Source organism: Sturnira hondurensis, unplaced genomic scaffold (assembly GCF_014824575.4).
Source record: "Sturnira hondurensis isolate 20B ecotype Veracruz unplaced genomic scaffold, ASM1482457v3 Scaffold0009125, whole genome shotgun sequence".
NCBI classification, from domain to species: domain Eukaryota; kingdom Metazoa; phylum Chordata; class Mammalia; order Chiroptera; family Phyllostomidae; genus Sturnira; species Sturnira hondurensis.
The window spans coordinates 3,257,400-3,277,977 of record NW_028081756.1 but is presented as its reverse complement, the minus strand read 5'-3'; the positions used below and the strand labels follow the sequence as shown (position 1 = coordinate 3,277,977).

Here is a 20,578-nt window from a genome sequence, read left to right as displayed (position 1 = left end):
ATATTCTGGTTTTGTATTTTTTGTATTTTAATCTAAGGCCCTCATTCCTGCACTGTGTTCTCAGGCACATGAGCAATCTCAGGGATAAGTGGGCAGCAGCTCCAGGTCTGCACAGCAGGACTACTTTTTGTTATTTTTATCATCAGGGAGAACAACTATTTGGAGTGTAAAGCCTATTGAACTACCTTATTTTTGCCAATTAGAGCTGGGTTTTCTGCCGTAGTGCCTTCTTGAAACCCTTCCATTTTCAGTATTTTGTGGAAGACTCGATTTTAACTGGGTGGCCCCATTACTTGATCTCCTTCTACTGGAAGATTGCAGATTGGTCTGAACAGGAGTAAGTGGTTGGTGCAGAGTTTAGGAGAGGTGGGCCTAGGTGAAAGGCACAGAGGGGAAGCCAAGATTAGGTGAGTGTTGTCTATATATGTGTAACCAAGGATTCCTGTTCCAGACCTCTAATTTTAGGGTTTGGAACTCACATTACATACCAGATCCATCCTTCACTAGATTGGGCTAGGCTTATCACACACAAGGAGTGTGTGTGTGTGTGTGTGTGTGTGTGTGTGTGTTAAAAAATTAGTTAATAAAGATACATTAAAAAAATCTCAAAGCTAATTTCTTTCATTGCCTTCATGTCTCTTATACTAGGACAATAGTATGTCTCTTGTCATCTGCCATTAATGTTGCTATAAACAAAGGATGTAATTTACCCATAAGAGGAAAAGAGTAGAATTTTTTTTTCTTTTCTATCTTGAGAAAGATAGTTCTCCCCAATCTAAAAAAACTCCAGCACTCTGGAGTTATGGTATGTCTGCTCTCTAACTTACCTGCAGGCATTGTGAAATGACTGGAAAATTGCAGATCCGTGACTCAACTTCATATCTCTAATTGCTTCAGGCTAAGGACATCCAGGATGACTTTTTACTCAGCATTTTCCCCCACATCCTCTTAACTCTGTTATAGAGCCTCCTAATTAATATCTGTGATGTGATGTTCCTTTAATGGAAATGGCCATTTCATCATCTATTTGATGTTGGATTTCTGCCATCTCCCTTCTTAGGAGACTCAACTGTGCACTGCCTGATCAATTCCATTCCTTCAATGATTCATCTAGGTTCAGTGGCTGTGACTGTGTTCCTTGAATCTACAGAAGAGTTTGAGAAATTGGAAATAAATTGAATTTATCATCATTGTGGGGCATCTGGTTGGTATCAGACTTTTAATGAATATGAAACAGGTCATGCAAACAGGCAAATACTTTTATCCAGATAGTGTTATCCCTCTTATTTTCTATGATCCCTGGAGCAGCTGTAAGTTAAAACCTTTCAGTCAGTATAGATAGAGGGAAGGAATTAAAACTCGAGTCTTCCCTTTTCTTTTTACCTTTTTTCTCTCTCGTGTTTTTTTAAATTTTATTTATTTATCTTTAGTAGGAAAGGGAAGGAGAGAAGGAGAGAAATATCAATGTATGGTTGCTTCTGGTGCATCCCCTGCTGGGAACTGGCCCCTGCTAGGAACTGGCCTGCAACCCAGGCATGTGCCCTGATGGGGAATCGAACCTCGATCTTTTGGTTCGCAGGCCCAAGCTCAATCCACTGAGCTATGCCAGCCAGGGCTTCTCTTGTGTTTTCTTACAACACCCAGAAGCAAATACCTTCAATGCCCAAAGAGTGTTACTGTGGTTCTGGGAGATTGTTTTGTTGTTTCTGTGTAGTAAACATATAAAGTTGCCCAGATGTGAAACTTACTGAGCAGAATGTTAGTATATTTAACATAAAACCTGCACTTTAATGAATCAAGTCATCCCAGAATCACAGCTATTATATCATTTATGAGAGTCAGCGGAACCAATAGAAAGGACAAAAGTGGACACCATTGCTTATAATAGTGGTGCTTTTCATAGAATAACAACACTAGAATGCCCATTACTACAAAACAGCCTATTGTTAACTAAATGACACCCACTCATTGGGAAAGATCCAAAAATCACTTGGAATTTTGCGTAATTTTTATTATCATAGCAATGAAAGGCAAGATTCTTTTATCTGCTGTGTAATTACCACTCTATGAATGATACTGATAAAAGGGTAGGTGGCTTTCATAGAAACTTTCTTCACAAGGGCACAACCCATTGTTAATCAGAATATTTTTAATCTCCAAGTATTTTTCCTGTGTTCATCACAAACTTTACTAGTAAGAGAAAATAAGAATGTTTTTTACTGCTAAGTCTGAAAACTCATAAAGCTGTCGTGAACTTTTGAAAAGATGTGTATTCCTTCTAGCTCTTCCTTAAGTGAAGGTAGAGAGAACTATCATAAAGGTCATTCAGTCTTGTGACTCTTGTTTGTTGTTGTCACTGTTTACCTTTGTACTTCATCATGGTTTATCAGTAAATTGGAATTTAAAACAAGGGTCTCTTTTCAAAATAGCTGACATAATTTTGAAAGATGTTTACATAGAAAATCTGTAATTTAATTTGTTTATAGCAGAAACATATATGCAATTTTTAAATTTCCCATAACTGAAGGAAATAAATCTAACCTTGTTTGTCTTAGGAAAGAAGACTGAAACCATTCTAACTTGAAATAGAAATATAATTGTTATTTATATTTTTCAACCACTTTTCAAAGGACAGAACAATTATTTGTTTTCACAGTTAAGGGATCAGAGTAAATGCGTTCTGTTGTTCTTGTTTTTGTTTTTTAAATAAACAGAAAAAAATGCGGTATGGCCATTGCACGGCAGAAAATAGAAAAGAATGCTACTGTTGCTGGCTGTATTTATTCCCAGTCAGGCCAGTAGACCAGGTTGCTTTTAAACCCCACATACTTGGAGTCATACATCTTTGATTTCTCTACCCCATAATAAAATTAAGTCTAAAGACACCAATACTAACTCCTTTACGGTTTAGAAGGATTTTAGATTCATCTTATTTGGTTTTCCAAGCACTTATATTAGGTAAACAAGATAAGAATTATTAACAAGCCTGGTGACAAAATGAAGTCTAATGAAATTTGGTTAAGAATTCATTTGGGGTTCCTCATATCTCCTAATTTCAGTGTGGTACTCTTTTTACCCTGCCACATTCTTTGTAAATGTGAATTTTTTATGTCTGTCACTTATATAGTACTTTTGATTAAGTATTTCTGGACTTACTATTTTAACCTTAGTTAATACAATATTCTGCTTTGCTCATTAATTATGGTTCTATGGCAAGTACTTACTCATCTACTTACATATTCTTGAGTTATAGGATGCTATTATAGACTCAAATGTTAATAATTTATTATCTCAATCCTCGAGAAGCTGACGGTCTGCTGGGAGAGTTAAATTATATTTGTATAGTGGTTTATTGAGATATAATTGACATACAATAAAACTGTATATTGTAAAGAGTAAAATTAGTTAAGCTTTAACCTACAACTATACATATGAAATTATTTATTCCCATGTTTTAATTGGGTTGTTTGGTGTTTTTTTTATTGTTGAGTTTTGAAAATGCCATATATATTTTGGATACATGTCCTTTATCAGGTATGTGGCATGTCTTTTCATTATCTTAATAGTGACTTTTGAAGATCAGAAGTTTCCAGTTTTGAAGTTTAGTTTATTAATTCACTCTTTTTTGTTTTGATTACTGTAGTTTTATAATAATTCCAAAATAAGTCAGTGTCAGCCTTCCAAGTTTGTGCCTCTTCAGACATTTTTGGTGAATTTTACAAAGAGATCACCAATAGCTACAAAAAGCTTGCTGAAATTTTACTTAAGAGTGCTTTGAATCCATAGATCAATTTGGGGAGAACTGACATTTTAATAACATTTAGTCTTTGACACATGGATGAGTTATCACCCTGTATGTTTAGGTTTTTGATTTCTCTTGGTAATATTTTATACTTTAACTGTATACTTTCATATATTCCCAGATTTATCTCCAAGTATTTTATACATTTTAAAGTTGTTACTTATTGAATTTGAGAGGGAGAGAGAAACATTAATTTGTTATTCCACTTATTGATGTATTCATTGGTTGGCTCTCTTTTTAAAATCTTTTTTCCATTATTGTTCAAGTAAAGTTGTCTCCATTTTCCCTCCACCACTCCCCACAGGCTCACCCATCCTCACCTCCCACACTTGATCCTAAACACCTTTGGCTTTTTCCATGTGTCATGTTTTAAAGACTTGTTGAAAAATTTTTTATATTGTTACTCAAATACAGTTGTTCCCATTTCCCCCTTACCACTGCCCCCACTGCACCCTACATATCCCTACCTCCCACCCTCAATCTTCCCCCCTTTGTCTTTCTCCATGTATCCTTTATACATGTTCCTTGACCACCCTTCCCCTATTATTCCCCATTATCCCTCCCTCTCCTCTCTCTAGTTACTGTCAGTTTGTTCTTTATTTCAATGTCTCTGGTTATGTTTGTATGTGTGTTTGTTTTGTTGATTAGGTTTTGTTTATAGGTGAGATCGAATGCTATTTGTCTTTTACCACCTGGCTTATTTCACCTAGCATCATGCTCTTCAGATCCATCCTTGCTGTCACAAAGGATAGGAGCTCCTTCTTTCTATCTGTTGTGTAAATAAATATACCATAGCTTTTTAATCTACTAATTTACTGATGGGCACTTAGGTTGCTTCCAGAATTTGGCTATTGTAAATTGTGCTGCTATGAAAATTGGGGGCATAGGTTATTTTGCATTGGTGTTTCAGGGCTCTTAAGAAATAATCCCAGCAGTGGAATTGCTGGGTCAAAAGGCAGTTCCATTTCTTGTTTTCTGAGGAAATTCCACACTGTTTGCCACAGAGACTGAGCCAGTCTGCATTCCCACCAACAGTGTGCTAGGGTTCCCTTTTCTCCACAAACCTGCCAGCACTCGTTGTCTGTTGATTTGTTTATGATGGCCATTCTGGCTGGTGTGCAGTGGTATATCTCATTGTGGTTTTAATTTGCATCTCTCTGATGGCTAGTGATGCCGAGCATTCTTGCATATCTCTCTGGGCTCTCTGTATGTCCTCCTTGCACAAGTGTCTGTTCAGGTCCTTTGCCCATTTTTTTAAAAGGTTTTATTTATTTATCTTTAGAAGGGAAGGGAAGGAGAGAGGAAGCAAAACATCAATGTATTGTTGCCTCTCATGAGTCCCCTGCTGGGAACTGACCTTCAACTCAGGCATGTGCCCTGACTGGGAATTGAACCAGCAACCCTTTACTTCACAGGCCCATTCTCAATCCACTGAGCTACGCCAGCCAGGACCCTTACCCATTTTTTAATTGGGTTGTTTGACTTACTGGAGTGGAATCCTGTGAGTTCTTTATATATTTTGGAGATCAAACCCTTATCATTTTGGGAAAATATGTTTTCCCATTCAGTTGGTTCCCTTTTCATTTTGCTGATGTTTTCTTTAGCCATGCAGAAGCTCTTTATTTTGAGGAAGTCCCATTTGTGTATTCTTTCCCTTATATCCTTTGTTCTGTGGGACATATTGGTGAAAATATTGCTGTGTGGCATGTGTGCAATTTTCCTGCCTATGTTTCCTCTAGGACTTTTATGGTGTTGTGATTTACATTTAAGTCTTTTATCCACCTTGAGTTTCTTTTTGAGTATGGTGTAAATTGGTGATCGAGTTTAATTTTTTTTTTTTTTTTGCATGTAGCTGTCTAGATCTCAGCACCATTTGTTGAAGAGGCTATTTTTACTCCATTTTATGCTTTTGCCCCCTTTTTGGAATATTAATTGGCCACAGAGACTTGGGTTTATTTCTGGGCTCTCTATTCTCTTCCATTGTTCTATGTATCTGTTCTTATGCTAGTACCAGACTGTTTTGATTACAGTCGCTTTGTAATATAGTTTGATGTCAGGTATGGTGATCCCTCCTACTTTCTTCTTTCTCAAAATTGCTGTGCCTATTTGGGGTTGTTTATGGTTCCATATAAATTTTTAACATGTTCTATATCTGTGAAATATGTCATTGGTATTTTAATAGGGATTGCATTGAATCTATAAATTGCTTTGGGTTGTATGGACATTTTGATGATATTTGATCTTCCAATCCATGAAAATAGTGTATGTTTCCATTTATTTGTATGTCACTGATTGATTCTTTTTTAAAAAATATGTTTTACTGATTATGCTATTAAAGTTTCCCCATTTTTTCCCCTTTATTCGCCTCTGCCCTGTATCCTCCAACCCACCAGCATTCCCTCACCTTAGTACATTTCTGTGGGTCATACATAAAAGTTCTTTGGCTTCTCCATTTCCCATACTATTCTTAACCTCTCCTGTCTATTTTGTAGCTACCATTTATGCTTCTTATTTCCTGTATCTTTCTCCCTATTTTTGCACCTCCCCTTCCCCACTGATAACCCTTCAGGTGATCTCCCTTTCTGTGATTCTGTTCATGTTCTAGTTGTCTGCTTACTTTGTTTTTATCTTTTTTTTTAGGTTCAGTTGTTGATAGTTTTGAGTTTGTTGTCATTTTACTGTTCATAGTTTTGTTCTTCTTCTTTTTCTTAGAGAAGTCCCTTTAACATTTCATATAGTAAGGGCTAGGTGATGATGACCTCCTTTAACTTGACGTTATCTGGGAAGCACTTTATCTGCCCTTTCCATTCTAAATGAAAGCTTTGCTGGATAGAGCAATCTTGGATGTAGGTCTTTGGATTTCATGACTTGGAATACTTCTTTCCAGTCCCCTCTTGCCTGTAAGATCTCTTTTAAGAAATCAGCTGACAGTCTTATGGGAACTCCTTTGTAGGTAACTGTCTCCTTTTCTCTTGCTGCTTTGAAGATCCTCTCCTTCTCTTTCATCTTGGGTAATACAATTATTATATGCCTTGGTGTGTGCTTCCTTGGGTCCAACTTCTTTGGTACTCTTTGAGCTTCCTGGTCTTTTTGGAAGTCTATTTCCTTTGCCAGATTAGGGAAGTTCTACATTACTTTTTCAACTAAGTTTTCAATTTCTTACTTTTTCTGTTCTCCTTCTGGCACCCCTATAATTCAGATGTTGGAATGTTTAAAGTTGTCCCAGAGCTTTCTAAGCTTTTCTTTGTTTTTTTGAATTCTTGTTTCTTCATTCTGTTGTGGTTGAATGTTTCTTCCTTCCTTCCGGTCCAAGTCATTGATTTGAGTCCCAGTTTCCTTCTCCTTACTATTGTTTCCCTGTACATTTTTCTTTATTTCACTTTTCCTCTTTTTTTTTTTTGTGACCGAACTCAACCATTTTTGTGAGCATCCTGATTACCAGTGACTTGGACTCTGCATTTTGTCAAAGTTGTCCAGTTTGTTGGCATATAGTTAATTGTTCACCATATTTTTTTAACAAAATATGTAATTTATTTGATGAATTTTGGAAATTAGACTTTATAAGGTAGCATTTATTTATTTATTTATTATTTTTTAAATTTAATTCTTGTTCAAGTACAGTTTTCTGTTTTATATTCCCAGCCCTGCCCCTCCCAGTGCTCCCCATCTCCCTCCCATTTCCGCCCCCCACCTTAGTTATTGTCCATGTGTCCTTTATACTTGTTCATGTGAGTCCTTCTCCTTTTCCCCTATGATTCTCTCCCCTCTCCCCTCTTCCCTCTGGTCCCTGTCAGCCTGTTCTGTATTTGAGTGTCTTTGGTCATATTTTGCTTGCTTGTTTGTTTTGTTGTTTAGATTCCTGTTAACGGTGATATCATATGGTATTTGTCTTTCACCACGTGGCTTATTTCACTCAGCATAATGCTTTCCAGTTCTTTCCATGATGTTGCGAAGGGTAGGAGCTCCTTCTTCCTTTCTGCAGCATAGAATTTCATTGAATTGTTCACAATATTTTCCTAGAATCCTTTGTATTTCTTTGGTGTCAATTGTTACTTCTCTTCTTTCATTTCTGATTTTGTCTAGTTGGGTTCTCACTCTTTTTCTTGATGAGTCTGAGTAAAGGTTTGGCAACCTTGTTTATCTTTCAAAGAACCAACTGTTTGATTCATTGGTTTTTGTTTCATTTTTTTTAGGTTCTATTTTGTTTATTTCTGCTCTGAGAAGTATTATTTCCTCTCTTTCTCTTACTGTAGGTTTTGTTTGTTCTTTTTCAAATTCCTTTTAGATTGTTTATTTACGCTTTCCCTAAGCCAGGTCACTGCAAAAAGCAATCTTTTAAATGGAGTTCACTATTTTTTTATAGTTTGCCCCTTTCTTTCCTCCCTCCCTCCCTTCTTCCCTTTCTCTTTCTTCATTTTCTTTCTTCCTTCCTTTTGAGATAAAATGTACACACACCAAAGAACACAATCTTACGTGTATAATTTGTTGAATTTTGGCAAAGAAATATACCCATGTAATTCCACATTTGTATGAAGAGATAAAACAATATGTCCATTAATCCTGAAAATACCCCTGGTCCCTTTTCTGGTCAACCTACAGGCCAGCCTGAGAAACAACCTAAGCCTTCTTTTTGGTTATTTTCTTTTTATTATTGTTGTTCAGTTATAGTTGTTTAACCTTTATCCCTGTTCATTTCCTTCCCCAACCCCCCATCTCAGTCCTACCCCATTGTCCATTCCCATGAGTCTTCTGTTTGTGTTTTTTGATTTGCCCCTTCCACTTCTTTACCTGATTATTGCCCTTGCCCTGCCCCTGTGATCACTGTCAGTTTATTCTTCATTTCCATGTTTCTAGTTCTGTTTTGTTCATTTATTTTATTGATTAGGTTCTACTTAAAGGTCAGATCATATGCTATTTGTCTTTCACCAACTGGCTTATTTCACTTACCATAATACTCTCCAATTCCATCCATGCTATTGTGAAGGATAGGAGTTCCTTCTTTGTTTCTGCTGCATAGTATTCCAGTTTTTTTATCTGCTCATTTACTGATGGGCACTTAGGGTGTTTCCAGTACTTGACTATTGTAAATAACACTGCTATGAACATTGGGGTGTAAAACTGTTTTTTTCTTCCATCATAAATTAGTCTTTTTTTGTCTCTTTTAGAATTTCATGTAAATAAATTTATATAGTGTGTTTATTTCTCTGCCTCACTTCTTTTGCTCAGCATAATACATAAGGATTCACCTATGTTTTGGGGTTTATCAGTTATTTGTTCCTTTTTATTAGTAATATTTGTATTATTATGGCACTTGCAAATTTCCTATTGATGGACATTTTGATTGTTTCTACTTTTAGGCTATGATGGTGTTTTTTGTATGTCATCTTCACTTTTGCCCCCAATTTCAGTGAAACACTAATGTAGATGTTGTAAAGATATTTTATAAATGTAATTAAAGTGCATAATCAATTGACTTTAAATAATGGAGATTATCCTAGATAATCTGGTGGTTCTAATTCAGTCATTTGAAAGGTTTAAGAGCAGTACTGGAACTACTCTGAAAAAGAAATTCCTTCTGTGAACACCAATCACAGCTATATCTGAGAGTTCTAGCCCGCCGTTAGCACTTACCTAGTCAGTCCCAACAATTGCTTAAGCCTCTTCCTTGCAATCAATATTTTAATAAGTGTCTCCTACTGGTTTTCTTCCTCTGGCTGAATCCTGACCAATAAAAGATTATAAAACTGATATGAACATTCTTGTACACATGAATTTTCAATTTTTGTTCGGTAAATACCTGGTAGTGGAATTTTTAGGTTAAAGGGATGTATTTTGCATTTTATAAGAAACTACCAGACCATTTTTCCTAATTTTTGTTCATTTAGTGTACTACCAGCAATATTGGAACTCCACTTGTTCTACATCTTTGTTAACATTTAATGTGGCCTTCTTTTTTTTTAGCCATTTTGTTGCATATGTAATGGTATTTCTCTGTGGTTTACAATTTACATTTCTCTGATAAGTAGTGAGGTAGGCATTAGTTCTTTATCTTCTGTGAAGTTTATGTTCAGGTTCTTTTTCATTTTTCAAAATTGTGTTGTTTTCATTGACTTTAAGGGTTCTTCAAAAATTCTGAACACAAATCTTTGTCATATCTTTGTTTTCTGAATATGATTCTTCCCTTCTTGCCTAACCATATTCAGAAAGGTGTTTTAATATTAATATAATCTAGATTTTAAAAATTTAATGAGTTAAATTTTTGGTTACCTTTGCCTTGATCCAGTCTAAGAACTCTTCACCTACCTTAGTGTCATAAAGCCATTCTCCTATATATTCTTTTAGCAGTCTTATAGTTTCAGGTTTTATGATTATGTTTGTCATTTACATAAGATAATTTTTATTCATAACATAAGATAGCAGTTATTTTTTTAAATATAACTACCTACTTGTTCCAGCAACATTTGTTGAAAGGACTGTTCTTTTCCCGATAGATTGTTTTAGCCAATTGAGTGTACCAGTATGGATTTACCTGTTCTATATCATTCCATTGATTTATTGGTCTTTCCTTAGGTGACAACCAAGTGCAGTTGACCCTTGAACAATGTGGATTTGAATTGCACTGCTCGACTTATATACAGATTTTTTTCAAGTAATACTTGTACTGTTTTTCATCTGTTTGGGGAGTCAGAGCATGTGGAGGTACAACTGTATACATTGATCAACACCATTTTATAGAGGGAACTTGAGCATATGTGGATTTTGTTATCTGCAGGAGACAAATTAAGTTTTGGGGAGTCAAAAGTTATGTACAACAAGTTTTGACTGTTCAGAATTTGGTGCCCTAACCCCTACATTGTTCAAGGATCAACTAACTGTAAATGTAGGATCCTCTAATATAATTTTTTCAAAAATTTCTTGGCCATTCCAGGTTATTTGCATCTCAGTATAAATTTTAAATTTGTATTTACTGATTTCTAAAGAGAGACAAGAAGAAGGAAGAGAGAGGGTAAGAAAAAGAGAGAAACATAGATTTTCTGTACCACTTACTTATACATTCACTAATGAGTGTTGATTCTGTGTGACCTGACTGGGGATCTAACTTGCAAACTTAGCAATCAGGACAATGCTCCAATCAATGGAACTACCCAGCCAGGCCCTGCATATGAATTATAGAATCACTTTTGCAGTTACTATTTTAAAAAAGTCTTCTCGGAGTATCAACAGAACAGAGGAAAATTGACATCATAAAAAGGGGGACTTAGCATAGACACTGAGCATAGATACTCTTCTTTCAATTTATCTACATCTTTCTTGCTTTTTTTGCAATGGTGTCTTCTATACCTTCTGTTACATTTACTAAGTTTTTATGGGTTTTGATGCTATTATCAATAGACTTTTTAAAAGAATTTATTGGTGTGACACTGGTTAACAGATTTATACAGGTTTCAGGTGCACAATTCTAATACATATCATTTGAACACATTGTGTGTTCACTACCCCAAGTCAAGTTTTCATCCATCACCTTTTATTACCTCATACCCTTATTAACTCCCCCACCCTCCCTTTCTCCCTTGCAATCACCAAACTGTCCTTTATGTCAAGAGATTTTTCTTTTATTTCTCAATCACTTCATTCCCCAAATAGCCCACCAACCTTCCAACACTCCACCAGCTCTCACACCGCTTTCTATGGATCTGTCTCTGTTTTGCTTGATATTTCATTTTATAAATTATATTCCACATATGAGTGAGATAATCTGGTAATTGACTTTCTCTAACTGGTTTATTTCACTTCTAATATCCAGGTCAATCCACAGTTTTGCAAAGGGTGAGATTTCCTTCTTTTTTTACAGCCAAGTAGTACTCCATTATGTAATTGTACCACAGCTTTCTTATCTACTCATCTGCTGATGGGCACTTGTGCTGCTTCCACATCTTGGCTATTGTAAATGATGCTGCAGTAAACATAAGGATATATACATTCTTTTGAATTAGTGTTCAGGCTTCTTCAGATGTAATCCCAGAAGAGAAATGGCTGGGTCATAAGCGAGCAGTTCCATTTTGAATTTTTGTGGTAACTCTATGCTGTTTTCCACAGTGGCTGTACCAATCAGCATTCCCACCAACAGTACACAAAAGTTGCCTTACTCCACATCTTTGCCAACACTTGTTTGGTTTATTGATGACTGCCATTCTGATAGGTGTCAGGTGATGGCTCCTTGTGGTTTTAATTCACATTTCTCTGGTGAGTAGTGATGTTGAGCATCTGCCAACATCACTGATGATGATGGCTTCTTGGCCATCTGAATGTTCTCTTTGGAAAAGGGTCTATTCAGGTCCTTTGTTCATACTTTAATTGGACTGTAAGTTTTTTGGTGTAGAGGTATATGAGTTCTTTATAAACATAGTGTATTAACCCCTTATCAGATGTATTGATGAACATGTTCTCCCATTCAGTGGGTTGTCTTTGCAATTTGTTGGCAGTTTCCTTTGCTGAACAATACTTTTTATTTTTTTAAAGATTTTATTTATTTCTCTTTAGAGGGGAAGGGAAGGAGAGAAGGAGAGAAATATCAATGTATGGTTGCCTCTTGTGAGTCCCCTGCTAGGAACTGGCTTGAAACCCAGGCATGTGCCCTGACTGGGAATCGAACCGTGATCGTGTGGTTCGCAGGTCCACGCTCAATCCACTGAGCTATGTACAATACTTTTTAGTTTGATGCAATGCATTTGTTAATTTTTTCTTTTGTTTCCCTTGCCTGATGAGATAAATATAATAAATGCAAATTTAGTTTTTTTTAATTGTTTCACATTTCAGCACATACTAATGAATTTATCTCTTGGATACATGCGACCTATGCTATAATATTTTGACTACAGCCTATGCAGGGTTAATAGATTTTTTTAAAGTATTTTATTTTCTCAGTTTCCTGCTGGTATATAGATATACCTTTGATCTTACTAAATTTACTTGAGCTATTTTGTTTTTTTCCTCCCTCTTTCCCCCATGTCTTTCTCTATCTTTTCCTTTCTTAATGATTTGTTAGGATTTGGTACATAAACAGTCACGACATCTGCGAATAGCAACAGTCTTACGTTTTTACACTCTTTGACTTTTATTTATTTTCTTGCCTTATTGCAGTGGCTAGCACCTTTACTACAGTGTTGAATGGAAGTGGGGAGAGTTGTAATCTATTCCTTGATTTGTCAAAAAAGAGACAAAAAGCACAAAAGAGAGTCACTGTGCTAAGCTCACATCACAAAGCCAAGATTTACAGTTTTTGCTTCCTCCAGGAGTAGAATCTTATTTAAATCAGTCCATCTAGAATTACTGTGTCAGCACTAGTGAGATGATCTGCCTGATAGACCCCAGCCTTTTAATAAAGAAGGTGACCTTGCCTGAAACAACCTGCTCTTTGTTTTTATAACTTCCCTGTCCTACTGTCTTGTTCCTATAAAAGCCTTTTATTATTTACAGTTCTTTAGATCTCTTTTTAATGTCTGAGATTGGATCCTGCCTGAATTATGAATCTCTGATTAAAGCCAATAAGGTCCTTAAAATTTACTCAGTCGGATTTTGTTTTTAAGACATCTTAGTATGGAATGTTTTTTAAATATATTTTATTGATTATCTTATTACGGTTTTCCCAGTTTTTCTCCCTTTGCCCTCTTTTACTCAGTATGCCCCTTCCCTTCAGCAGTCTCCCCTTTATTTCATGTTCATGGGTCATGCATATAAATTCTTTGGCTTCTCCATTTCCTGTACTATTCTTATCATCACCCCGTCTATTTTGTACCGACCAATTATGCTTCTTAGTCCTTGCACCTTTGCCCCCATTCTCTCCCTTCCGGCTCCCAGATGATAACTCTCCAAATGATCTCCATATCTATGAATCTGTTCCTGTTCTGCTTATTTGCTAAGTTTGTTTTTTAGATTCAATTGTTGATAGTTGTGTGAATTTGTTGCCATTTTAGTGTTCACAGTTTTGGTCTTCTTTTTGTTAAATAAGCCCCATATAACATTACATGTAATAATTGCTTGGTGATGATGAACTCCTTTGACCTGACCTTGTTTGGGAAGCACTTTATCTGTTCTTTCATTCTAAATGATAGCTTTGCTGGATAGAGTAATCTAGGTTGTAGGTCTTTGCTTTTCATCACTTTGAATACTTCTTGCCAGTCCTTTCCAGCCTGCAAAGTTTCTTTTGAGAAATCAGCTGATAGTCTATGGGAACTCCTTTTAGGGTAACTCTCTGCTTTTCTCTTGCTTCTTTTAAGATTCTCTCTTTATCTGTAACCTTTGGCATTTTAGTAGTGATGCTTAGTGTGGTCCTCTTTGGGTCTAACTTGTTTGGGATTGTCTGTGCTTCCTGGACTTGTATGTCTATTTCCTTTGCCAAATTAGGGGAGTTTTTTCTCATTATTTTTTTAAATTAAGTTTTCAATTTCTTGCTTTTTCTCTTCTCCTTCTGACATCCTTGATTCAGATATTGGTATGTTTGGAGATGTCCCAGAGGGTTTTTATACTCCCTTCATTTTTAAAAAAATCTTTTTTCACCTTGCTTTTCTGGTTGGATGCTTATTTTGTCCTTATGTTCCAAGTTACTGATTTGAATCCCAGTTTCTTGCCCTCTACTTTGGTTCCCTGTAGATTTTTCTTTATTTCGTTTAAGGTAACCTTCATTTCTTCCCTTATGTTATTGATGTACTCAGTCAGTTCCTTGACCATCTTGATCACCAATATTTTGAATGCTGCATTGAATAGGTTGATTATCTCCATTGGGTTCAGATCTGTTTGGGGCTTTTTTTCTTTTGTTTTGGGCCGTATTTCTTTTCTTCTCAGTTTGGCAGCCTCCCTGTGTTTGTTTCTATGTATTAGGTGTTGCTGCTTTGACTTGCTGTGTTGGCAGCATGGACTGTTACAGAAAAGGCACCTGTAAATTGTATAGGGTAGAGTTAACCCATTTCACTGCTTTGTGGCTCTGTGTCGGGGGAAGGCTCAGAGATGGACAGTGCCTGGCTTCTGGAGGTTTGCCCAGTTCTTGCCCATTTTCCAGTGATTTCACCCACTCCTGTATGCAACTGGCATCCTTCCATCTTTTGCTCTGGGAGTGAATCACAGAGTGAGTTGGTTTGCATATGTTCTAAGTCCATGGAGGTTTTTTAACCTGTCTCCTGAAAATCGGGCAGTTTGTTCTATTGTCCCAAACCCCACTAGTTTTTACAGCCAGAAGTTATGGGGACTTATCTTCTTGGTGCTAGAAACCTGGGTTGTGGGGTCTCACCTGGTGTTGAGATTGTTTGCTCTCAAGGTAGCTCTCCTAATTTTTATCCAACATATGTGAATGTGGGATCAATTGTCCATTGCACTGCTGCCTCTGCTTGCCACTCCATGTCTCCACGCCTCTCTCCCCATCTCTGAAACTCCATCCCTCCTATCCATCTAGATGAATGTGGCTTCTTTAAATCCTTGGCTGTCAGACTTCCATAAAGCTTGATTTTCTGATGGTTTTGGATGCCATTTGTTTTAAGGTCTAGTTGTAATTCCTTCTTGGTTGTACAAGGAGGTGTGAAGTGTCTACCTACACTTCTGTCTTGACCAGAACTCCTTAGATGAAATATTTTCACCATTGAATATGAAGTTAGTTGTAAGGTTTTATTTAATGATCCTTAGTCAAATTGAGGGAATTTTTCTTTATTCTCAGTTTTGCTGAGTTTTAATAATGGATGGGTGTTCAATTTTATTTTTTCTGCAACTTCTGACATGATTATGTGTGATTTTTAATCTGTTAATAAATTACATTCATTGATTTTTCAAATGTTAAACCAAAATAAAGCATATTTCGTATGTCTTTCTAATGAATTAACACTTTTATCATTACATTAGGAGATGTTCCACTTTATTTTTCACAACACTCTTTTAGTTAAAGTCAGTTTTTTATTGAATATTAATATAACTATGCCCACTTTCTTATGATTATTGTTTTCATGTTTGTTTCTTTTAATTTATAGGTTTTCCCTCTTTTTCTTTCCTTACTCTTTTTTTTATAAGCACTCCATACTGTATATTCATAGAGTTTGTCATTGTCTGAATTTTGCTGATTTCATCTTCATGGTTAACATTTAATATGGTCCTCTGTTTTTTGTATGTAGAAGCCATTTGTAATCTTGATCACTACATTTATTATTCTTTGTGTATAAAAGATTCAGAGTTGTGCCCTGGCCAGGTGGTCCAGTTAGTTGGTATATTATCTTATACACCAAAATTTGCAGGTTTGATTCCTGGTCAGGGCATGTACAGGAGACAACCAATTGATATTTCTCTCTCATATCAATGTTTCTTTCTCTCTCTCTCTTTCTTCCTTCCTCGCTACCTTCCTACCTCTCTAAAATCAGTAAATGTATCCTTCAGCAAGAATTTTTAAAAAGGATTCAGAGTTGTTTAAGTAAGCATGTAAGAACTTACCCTAACTCTCAAAATGAAATTAATTTAGGCTTGGATAAAGAGATGACAGTTCATAATTAGCATGTCATGATTTGATTTTGTGTTCTTTTTATTTTTTATTAAATATTTCTCTGTATGTTTGTATTTTCTCAAACACTGCATATTAGTATTTTTTCCGAGTATTGTTTTTGTCATAAATATATCAATATTGGACTTTTATTATAGGAGTCATCATTTGTTAACAAATAGTAGTTCATCTTCCAAAAAGAGTCAGTGTCCTTGCATATTAGGGCAATTGTACTAAAATAAAGAATTAATCTTAGTTATCAGAGTTGTCTGGTTTCTTCCCTTTTTTCTTTTTTATATGCAAACATATTTTACTCAGAGTTTACAGCTCTTCATTTTTACTTAATTTTTCAAAAGTCAGGTGATTAATAAGCTGGCCACAGGAATTGGAATGAGTTTATTTAGTTAAATAGAGGAACAATTTGACACGCTTTCTCCTGATATGTTCAGGTACAATGAATTAAAAATCTATGTTATGTAATAAGGTTGGTGCATGTTTTCATCAGATTAATATTAATTATGCCTTTTTTCCCTTCCCTTTCTTCTCATGTCATAATATCATAGTTTTATAAAGGTTTTTTTGAAGTGTCTTACCTGTTGATAGGGAAATCCTCGGTTTAATTTTAGTGACACTTGCAACAGGGAATATCTTTATGTAAAATTTCTTTTCTCAACAATGCAAACTTAGTATCAGATTACTGACATCGAAAACAGTGGACTTCTGTAAAACATAGTCTTTATGCACTCCTCATAAAAGAAGGAAATTAATTTTAAAGCATATTTTGTTTTCTATGTTGATTGAGAAAAGAAACATCAAGTCGCTGAATGATAAACATTATGATGGCTTTTGGAGGCATAATTTTTTTCTTTATAGGAAATACTTACAAGTCATTAACACCAATAGTTTTTCTTCTTTTTTTTTAGAAGGAGTAGCTTTTAAGAAAATACTTCTGAAAACTAATATTGGCAGATTATTTGTTTCAGGTACTGAACAGTACAGTGAATACACAGGCTATGCTGAAACATATCGTTGGGCCCGAAGCCATGAAGATGGGAGTGAAAGGTGAGATCACTTCTGATTTTATTATTGCATAGCCAAAAGCCAGGGAATGTGGCCTTGTACATTCTGTCTCCCATCTATTTTTATTTTAGAAATTTAAATTTCTTTTAAGATTTATTACAGGTTCATTAGTAGTTACAACAGTATTATCATTTCCATACAACAAAGGGAAGAAAAGAGAAATAAATGCCAAAGTCTGTAGTTCTTGCATCCTAGCTGCTGACTATAAGGAATCAGTGGAGGTTAACCTCCAAGACCAAACTTATTTAGATCAGATTATAGTTATAGCTTAAAGCCCTTAAATGCCATAATTAGTTATCCTTAACTCTTCTGAGAGATTAGGTAGGTTGGAGAAACCTCCTTTCAGTTTGCTTAATGTTTCTACTGACAGGAGAAATTACAATGAGCTTTGCTGATGCTGTCTTCTGTTTTTTATTGAAATATATTTTTACATGTTCTTGCTTCCCCACTAAATTGGTCTAACACAAGTGAATTTTTATGGGAATGAAAGTGAAGGCTTCTAATGCAGAAACCATTGTGGGTTTAAATGATTTAATCAAAACATACAGGGTGGCTGAGTAAGTAAGGAAACAAGACCCGTGTATGTATGTATGTGTATATATATACTGTCTACAAGAAACCCACCTCAGAATGAAAGATGCACACAGACTAAAAGGAAATGGAAAGAGATATTTCATGAAAATGGAAAGGTAAAAAAAAGTTCAGGTAGCATAATGTAATATGAAAAAATAGACTGTAATAAGAGACAAAGGACACTACATAATGATAAGAGGAGCACTCCTACAAGCAGATATAATAACCCTTGTAAACATTTATGCACCCAACATAGGAATACCTATATATGTAAAGCAAATCTTCATGGACATATAGTGAGAGACTGACAGTAATACAGTCATAGTAGATGATTTAACACCTCATTGATATAAATGAGTAGTTCTTCCAGACAGAAAATCAGCAAGGAAACTGGCCTTAAATGACACACTAGATTAGATGGATTTAAATGATATCTTCAGAGCATTTCACCCCAAAGCAACAGAATATACTTGTACTTTTCAAGTGCACATGAAATACATTCTAGGATTGGCCACACATTAGGACACAAAAAAAGTCTCAGTAAATTTAAGAAGATTAAAATTATATCAAGCATTTTCTCTGATCATAATGGTATGAAACTAGAAATAAATCACAAGAAAAAAACTGAAAAAGACATCAAGGTTAACATGTTATTAAACAGTGAATGGAACAACAATGAGTTCAAGGAAGAAATCAAAAGAAACTTTGAAACAAATCAAAATAAGAACACAACAACACAAAATCTATGGGGCACTGCAAAAACAGTCCTAAGAGGGAAATTCATAGCATTACAGGCCTACATCAAGAAATAAAAATAAACTCAAACAATCTAACTTTACACTTTAAGGAACTTGGAAAAGAACAACAAACAAAGCTCAAAGTAGGAAGAAAAAAGGAAATAAGGGAGGTCAGAGAAGAAATAGAATCTAAAAAGATGATACAAAAGATCAGTGAATCCAAGAACTGGTACTTTGAAAAGATAAACAAGATTGCCAAACCTTTAGCCAGACTCATCAAGAAAAAAAGAGAGGACCAGGTAAATAATATCAGAAAGGAAAGAGAAGAAGTAACAGTTGACACCAAAGAAACACAAAAGATTCTAAAAAAAATATCATGAACCCTACATGCCAATAATTGAACAATCTGAATGAAGTGTATAAATTTCTAGAAACATACAGTCTTCTAAAACTAAATCAGAAAGAAACAGAGGATTTCAATAGATTACAACAGTGAAACTCAACAGTACTAAAAAAAAACTCGCATCAACAAAAGTTTTGGACCAGATGGCTTCAGGTGAATTTTACCAATTATTCAAAGAATTAACACTTATCCTTAAACTATTCCAAAAAACTCAAGAGGAGAGAAGACTTTGAGCTCATTTTACAAGGCCAACATTATCCTAACTCCAAAACCACACACACAGGCACCGCAGGGAAAGAAAATTATAAGCCAGTATCCCTGATGAACATAGGGATGCTAAAATTCTCAACAAAATATTGGCAAACCGAATATAGGAATACATTAAATAGATCATACACCATGATCAAGTGGGATTTATTCTGAGGATGCGAGGTTGGCACAATGTCCAAAAGTCAATAAACATGACACACCACACAGACAAAATGAAAAATAAAAACCACATGATCATATCAATAAATGCAGAAAACCATATGATCAAATCCAGCACCCACTAATGATAAAAATTTTCAGCGAACTTAAAATAGAAGAAACATACCTCAGCATAGTAAAGACTGTGTATGGCAAACCCACTGCCAGCATCACACTCAATGAGCAGAAAGTACAAGCATTGCTCTTAAGATTGGGAACAAGACAGGAATGTTTGCTTATTGGAAGTCCTAGCCACAGCAATCAGAAAAGAAAAAGAAATGAAAGACATCCAAATTAGAAAAGAAAAAGTAAAATGGTCTATTTGCAAATGACATGATACTGTATGTAGAGAACCCCAAAGATTCCACCAAAAAACAACTAGAATTGATAAATGAATTCAGCAAAGTAGCAGGTTACAAAATTAATATCCAGAAATCCACTGCATTTTTATATGCCAACAATGAACTATCAGGAAGGGAAGCTAAGATAACTATCCCATTCACAATTGCTTCAAAAAGAATAAAATACCAAGGAATAAATTTTTTAAAATATATTTTATTAATTATGCCATTACAGTTGTCCCATTCCCCCCTTCACTCCCCTCCACCCTGCACACTTCTCCCCTACCATTCCCCCCTTTCATTCATGTCCATGTGTCACAAGTTCTTTAGTCTCTGTATTTCCCGTAGTATTCCTGCCCTCCGCCCTGTCTATTTTCTACCTACCATCTATGCTACTTATTCTCTGTACCTTCTCCCCCCCGTCTCCTCTTCCCACTCCCCTGTTGCTAACCTTCCATGTGATCTCCATTTCTGTGGTTCTGCTGCCAATGTAGCTGTCCTCTTAGTTTGCTTTTGTTTTAGGTGTGGTTGTTAATACCTGTGAGTTTGCTGTCCTTTCACTGTTCATATTTTTTATCTTCTTTTTCTTAGATAAATCCCGTTCACATTTCATATAATAAGGGCTTGGTGATGATGAACTCCTTGAACTTGACCTTATCTGAG

General features: G+C 35.5%; 1 protein-coding gene across 2 annotated transcripts in view; it reads left to right on the top strand.

Annotated features, from left to right (window-relative positions):
• The window catches only part of PARG (poly(ADP-ribose) glycohydrolase), a 215,949-nt gene that overhangs the window by 153,784 nt on the left and 41,587 nt on the right, over positions 1–20,578 (top strand). For both annotated transcript variants that reach the window (XM_037056688.1, XM_037056687.1), the window contains exon 14: positions 17,297–17,375. In XM_037056688.1, the coding sequence (XP_036912583.1) occupies positions 17,297–17,375 (79 nt within the window). The remainder of the gene's footprint in view (positions 1–17,296; positions 17,376–20,578) is intronic.